Source organism: Hyalella azteca, unplaced genomic scaffold, assembly GCF_000764305.2.
Source record: "Hyalella azteca isolate HAZT.00-mixed unplaced genomic scaffold, Hazt_2.0.2 contig2427, whole genome shotgun sequence".
NCBI lineage: Eukaryota > Metazoa > Arthropoda > Malacostraca > Amphipoda > Hyalellidae > Hyalella > Hyalella azteca.
In genome coordinates, this window is record NW_025932702.1 from 1 (window position 1) to 6,690 (window position 6,690).

A 6,690-nucleotide genomic window follows, 5' to 3' on the forward strand; every position below is an offset into this window, starting at 1 on the left:
TCACCTTCACGTTACCCATCTCGAAATTTTGCTGTAACAGATTTCAATCTTAGTCAAGTGCAAAGAAAAATAATTTAAATTGTGACACGCAATCTCAGATGTGCTCTGCTCTCAAATATATCTTTGGAAATCAAATAATTGCACGCAGAATATAAATGAAATGAATCATTGTAATCCCTTCTAAACCAATGTTGTGAAACACATGAATAACATGCGGGGCATCACTACAATGAAGACATTCCCACACCAGCACATACTACCATGCAGTATCAACAACAGATATCGTCCAATCTTAGCCGACCGCTCACTACAAAAGCGAACTTGTTCAATCTAGACTCTAGAGTACCGTTGAGTATTACTTATTAACAATCTAGAGTACCGTTGAGTATTACTTATTAACTTACTGCCCGTTATGCCTCCAGCACGCAAGGCAGCCGACATAATTTGAATATTTTGTTGATATTTCGGCAATATTGTAATATATTTCGTTCCATTCCGACCTTCGCAAATTTTTATGGCCACAGAAAATTTGATAGGACAGTCCAATGCAGGAGTTTTTTGTCTTAAATCGCGAGCAAATGATAAGAACGAAAAAAATGGAATTCTGAAGGTTAAAATGAAAACTAATTTGGTACAATGTTGCGATTTAACACTATTAACAGTGGATGAATTGAGAAACAAATTACTATCCCTGTATTCAGACGTTCTCGGACAGACAATTTAGTTAACTAGAATTGTTTTAGCAATCACCACAACATCGGATATTACTCGCCGAAAGTTCATATCGACGAGTTAGTTGTGGCTCTTGAAGCACATGCAAGAGCTGCGGTAAAATTAATCTCCTTAGTTCAGAGTCACGCTGGAGGTGATGGTGGAAGCATTGACGACACAGCGTCTGGCGTCTGCTACTTCACTGGCGTGATACCCCGAGACCAAGGTACGGATGGTGCAGTCAGAAACATCATTTTCATTCAATTTTTGAGTTTGTCGTGAAATATTACACAATGTTTTTTAAGATAGAAGAAATTTGGAATTTCATTGGAATCTTTGAGCCAGTTACAAGATTTAAATGAAATGTATAGGTACCTCTACGGCAGTTAAACTTGAAACTTCTTGGCATCAAATTTACTTTGGGCACAAAAATAAAGCCAGGAATTTGAAGTTCGATCTGTGTAGTCTCTTGATTATCTAAAGCTTAAAATAACCTTAAGCAAATGATATCGTTGAAATAACATGTTCGTTAATCGATCATTTAAAGTTTATTATTATTTTTTAAATTTATTATTTCGTATTAACTGAACATAACCCCGAATCAATGTTATTTACGTAACCTCTATTTTGTTCAACTCGTGCAGGAACTGACCACAACTCAACATGAGCATAAGAACTACCATTAGAATCACCTTATACGTGGTGACTCTACTCGACATCCTCTCGTGCGGTGAATCTGGCTACCAGCAGCAACAATTTCTGCCGGTATTTATCTATCAATAAGTTTTAATCATAATTGATTTTAATATCTAATATTTTCATATGTGTTGCAAGCAAAACAGGGATTAAATACGATCTGGGTCAATAGCCAGATGATTGGAGCAGGCGAATTCTTTAACCTAGATTTGCAACAGACCGCTATACATAGATTTGCAACAGACCGCTATACCTAGAGTTGCAGCAGATTTATTTATAATCACTCGCTATTTGCTGTTACTTTGATGTGTCTCACTCAACTCATAAGTGCAAAAGTGCAAAAATTTTGAAGCGAGCTCTGATGGAACTACTCGTTCAACAGTACGGTACCCAACATAACTGTCTGACACCTAATTTACCAGTCAAAAATTACTTTAAAGTATCTCTCGAACGTCTTTACCGTCAATTACGCGACCGACTTTACCGACTCCTAGACTACAAATCTCTCAACAGATAATTTTTGCTATTCGGGCCGCAGAATAAAGTTTCTAAATATTATTCCAAAAATGAATACTGGCATCTCAGCCTAAAGCATCATCAGCTCCTGCCCCTTTTTTAGGTCCAGGCAAAAACGTTCCACAAGAGCTGCCTCCTCGGAAATGTCGACATGTCATCCTACCCTGACAACTCGCTGGCTCTCTTCGACTGCGGCAAGCAGTGCATGTTGAGAGATAACTGCAGGCTATTTTGCTTCAATTCAGGTGTGCAAATAAGTCATTAGTGAAATGAATGAATGTCATTCCAGTAATATTGTTCGCGACACTCGGTATTCAGTTTAGAATAGGAGTTTCAGCTTCAGCAATCTTCAGTTATTTTGTATTGGGAGTATTTTATTCATCATAAATGTCGAAACACTTCGGAGCGAATATGTCACTATGTCTCATGTCTCTCTTTTGCGGACCTTTAACATCAACTTGTCTCGTCGTTCGTGCTTCTTTCTCACGTACAATTCACCTCAGGCACGATGAGCTGCGACCTCCTGGAGTGCTTCGTGTCGCAATGGTTCCCCGGCGTGACGCCCTCCAGCAACACCGCCACCTTCAAGACTTGCTACTCGTCCTGGGCTGACGCACGAGACATCATCAGGAGCAACATGACCGTATCTGGGAGTCCAGGGCACCAGGGTACTCTTCCCATCAATGCCATTGATGGGTACTACTGTGGCTATGCATGGCCAAAGTACATCTTCATTGCTTCGAGCAGTCAACCAAACTACCTACAGATTAACTTTGGGTCGGTAGTCAAAGTGGCTGAAGTGATCATAAATCATCCTACGAACGCTGAGTATTTTAAATCAGTTGTAGTTCGTTTGGGGAACTCATCTATTGAAGCCAACACCGCTATAATAGCGACTCTAGCTCCTGGAGCTTTGTCGGGATTCATAAGTATAATAAATCTCCCTACTCCAGTTCCTGGTCAGTTCCTACACCTGAGGTCTATGAACACAGATTACTTCCAGGTAAATGAGGTACAAGTTATCCGAGCCGACTAATAACACAACTAGTTATGTTGTTCTGCATGTTGTTTAATCCTCCTTCGACTGAACAATTTGGCATCAATGCAATCGTACATGTGTGTGTACATTTGTTATAACATAACAGTGATCTCGGCGCTGCAGTGTAGGCCTGATGTGGCCTGTCGCCGATTCTTTAACTTTTCGTGTCTTGTTCACAGAAGATCTAAAATAGTGTCATTTGACCGGAAGATGTGTATAAGAGACAGGTATTACGTCTAAAAATCTGTAAGTAAAACCATTGTTAATGAATTTTAGAAATCGATCGTGAATCGAAGAAAATTATGAGTACAGTATATGCCAGTATCTTTTTTAGTTGAATACTTACGACTAGTCCAGAATTTGTCGACTTGGATGCAGCCCCATCGAGCCTCGTCGAGGGTATACTCGATGCCGTTCGAGTCCAACTTGGGGCACAGGAAGATGCGTACGGTTGCCACCTCATCAGCGTTAGCTGTGACTCCGATGTTGTAGGAGAAGTCCTTGTGGTTGAGGCGAGACACGTAGGTGGTGATGTCAACATCGTCGATGCTTTCAGTATCGTCAATGGCGTTGATCAAGTTGAATTCGTAGTCTTCGAAGAAGGTAGAGAGCTCACCGTCGATTGAGAGGTCNATACGCCACGACATCATAAATTTGTATGGTTGAGAGAGTGAATTATTTTGGACCGATAAAATTCACAATATATCAGTAATCATGTTGGTATTTTGTCTTGAAATGAATAATTTTGACTAGCAAATGAAGAAATGTTCAATCGTATAGCAGATTCCAGTTCACAATCGATCCATCATTGCATTTCTGTCCCAAATTTTTTTGATTGACAGGCAGCTTACCGACAATATTTCTATTAACACTATATCTCTTAACACTATTCCTATTAACACTTTCCCTATTAACACTATTTTTATCAAAACTATTCCTATTGCTATTACGACACGATTTCTTTCGCTACGAATAACTTAACTATACGTGTGACATAAACGCTAAGTCAGTTTATTTGCTATATACAGTATGTCAGTAATATAAAATTTCATTGATATTTTTAAAAAATTTGCACTGATATTTTTCGTTATTGCCAGTTTTTACTATTACGAAAGTTGTATTGACAATACTTAGCCATAATAACATGCAAGACACTTGGTTGTGAGCAAGGATTTTCGCGATTTTAATGTTAAGTTTGGAATAAGTGGAGCAGTATGAGGTATTCCATATGCGTCAAAAATATTGACGTCATAACCACAATGTTATGACGTCAATATTTTTTATGAGGTATTCCATATGCGTCAAAAATATTGACGTCATAACCACAATGTTATTTATTCTCTTAAAACTTAGATCTTGCTAGCACCTATCACCTATTTGCTTTAATAAGTATTCAAATAAAACTATCAGATATCATGTCGGCGTTTCATTCTCTTGTTGTTTCTCAAACTCTATTTTCACGTCAGTTTTCGATCCCTCAAGTTTTCACACTTGATTATTGCCTAAATGATAAGAGTTTCTGCCTGAAAGGATATATGCATTCATAGTACATCAAGTCCAGCCAACATCGGACACTTGGGACCCCTGAGTGGGGCGATCTCGATACATCAGAGCAAAAAACTCAGATACAGTCGAGCTTATCGTAATTTTCTGGTTTTCTGTCATGGACAACCGTTGAGCGGGAAATTTTCGGCTTAAACACATTCCAATGATTTACAACGTGAATTGATTTTCTGTTTGTTCAGACAAAAATAGAAAGCGTTATTTCAACAAACCAGAATGTTCCCTTACCCCCTACATTTTAATATCAATATCAATAAACTAAACCCTCTTACATCCCACGATGTCTTATACAATGTGCTCTAATTTCAACTTACTTCCTGCAGATTAACTTTGGGTCGGCAGTCAAAGTGGCTGAAGTGAGCATAGTTCATGCTACGAATATCGCAGAGTATTTTAAAACAGTTGTAGTTCGTTTGGGGAACTCATCTACTGAAACCAGCAACGCAGTAATAGCAACTCTTTCTGGAGATTTGTCGGGATTGAGTGTAATAAAACTCCCAGCTCCAGTTCCTGGTCAGTATCTGAACTTGAAAACTGTGTCCTCGGATGACTTCCAGGTAAACGAACTACGCGTTATCCGAGCCGACTAATCTCACAATTAGACATACTGTTCTGCATGTTGTTTAATACTCTTTCGACTGAACAATTTGCAACATTGAAATCGTACACAGTGCGTGTACATTTGTTATATCTACGCTGGTCGACAAGGGTTAAGTGAGAATTATTGCTCAGCCGAGTATTTATTTAGCTGTTACGCAAATGTTTAGCTGTTTTCGAAGAATGTTAAAAAGAATTAAAATTGAAAACTTGCTAATATATACTTAATTCTTATTAGGACGTTGGCGCGTATTTTAGATTCTTCTAGTATTGTTTTTGCTTATGAACCACGACGTGAATTATAATTGGTATGCAAAATTCCGTATAGATTAAAGTTAGTTGATTATGAGATATTGCGCTAAGATGCAACCTGTGACACATACGCGACGACATGATCAATTTGCATGGCTGAGTGTGTGAATTATTTTGAATTGAAAATTCATAATATATCAGTAATTATGTCGAAATTTGTCTCGAAATAAATCGTTTTGAATAGCAAATGAAAAAATGCTCAATCGTACAGCAGATTCCAGTTCACAATCGATCCATCAGTGCATTTCTGTCCCAAATCTTTTGAGTGACAGGCAGCTTACCGACACTATTTTTATTATCACTATTTCTATTGCTATTTCGACACCATTTCTTGCGTTAGGAATAAATTAACTGCACGTGTGATATATCCGCAAAGTCAGTCTATTTACTTAATATAGTGATATATAATTTCATTGTTATTTTAAAGAATTTTCACTGATATTTTTCGCTATTGCAAGTTTTTACTATTCCAAAAGTTGTATTGACAATACTTAGCCATAATAACATGCGAGACACTTGGGTGCGAGCAAGGATTTTTCCTCTTTTACTTTTAAGTTTGGAATAAGTGAAGCAGTATGAGGTATTCAATATGCTTTAAAAATATTGACGTCACAACTATAATATAAATTCAAACTCTTAAAAATTATGTTACTAGCACCTATCACCTATTTGCCTTAATAAGTATTCAAATAAAACTATCAGATATCATGTCGGCGTTTCCTTCTCTTGTTGTTTCTCAAACTTTATTTTTACGTCAGTTATCGACCCCTCAAGTTTTCACACTTGATTATTGCCTAAATGATAAGAGTTTCTGAATGAAAGGATATATGCATTCATAGTACATCAAGTCCAGCTAACATCGGGCATTTTGGGCCCCTGAGTGGGGCGATCTCGATATCAGAGCAAGAAACTCAGATACAGTCGAGCTTATCGTTATTTTCTGGTTGTCTGTCATGGACAACCGTTGAAAGCGAAATTTTCGGCTCACTGATATTCCAATGATTTAGATCGTGAATTGATTTTTCTGTTTGCTCAGGCGCTGCAGCATCTTTATTATTATACGAAACTTAGACAGCAGGGTGCAAGATAGACATAAATAATGGATTATTTACGGTCTCATGCATGGTCCATATTTTTTAGACCTAATAGACAGAGTGAATATAACAAAAATTACGCAAATCCAAAACAGTGTAGGTACTCGTTGTACAATAAATGTTGAGTTTCAACAAACCAGGCTTACAACAATTGCGGCAACA

At 37.7% G+C, this 6,690-nt stretch overlaps 2 protein-coding genes across 2 annotated transcripts; one reads left to right on the forward strand and one right to left on the reverse strand.

Moving 5' to 3' along the window:
• The first annotated feature begins 874 nt into the window (after window positions 1–874).
• On the forward strand, window positions 875–3,056 carry LOC108677622. The gene is made up of 4 exons (XM_018165873.2): window positions 875–937; window positions 1,356–1,476; window positions 2,027–2,168; window positions 2,427–3,056. Exons 2-4 carry the CDS (start codon window positions 1,375–1,377, stop codon window positions 2,957–2,959), a joined length of 777 nt encoding a protein of 258 aa, XP_018021362.1. The 5' UTR covers window positions 875–937; window positions 1,356–1,374; the 3' UTR covers window positions 2,960–3,056.
• Window positions 3,057–3,214: 158 nt separating this feature from the next.
• LOC125179529 (hemocyanin A chain-like) lies at window positions 3,215–3,609 on the reverse strand. Its single transcript, XM_047885563.1, has one exon. It carries the CDS (start codon window positions 3,607–3,609, stop codon window positions 3,235–3,237), a length of 375 nt encoding a protein of 124 aa, XP_047741519.1. The 3' UTR covers window positions 3,215–3,234.
• Window positions 3,610–6,690: the final 3,081 nt, after the last annotated feature.

What these genes read in the sequence shown, in the direction of transcription:
- LOC108677622 (XM_018165873.2), top strand. Translation starts at nt 1,375, where the DNA reads ATGAGCATAAGAACTACCATTAGAATCACCTTATACGTGGTGACTCTA. An exon ending in AGCAGCAACAATTTCTGCCG is followed by an intron (nt 1,477 to 2,026) that starts GTATTTATCTAT and finishes CCCCTTTTTTAG; the next exon opens with GTCCAGGCAAAAACGTTCCA. An exon ending in GCTATTTTGCTTCAATTCAG is followed by an intron (nt 2,169 to 2,426) that starts GTGTGCAAATAA and finishes AATTCACCTCAG; the next exon opens with GCACGATGAGCTGCGACCTC.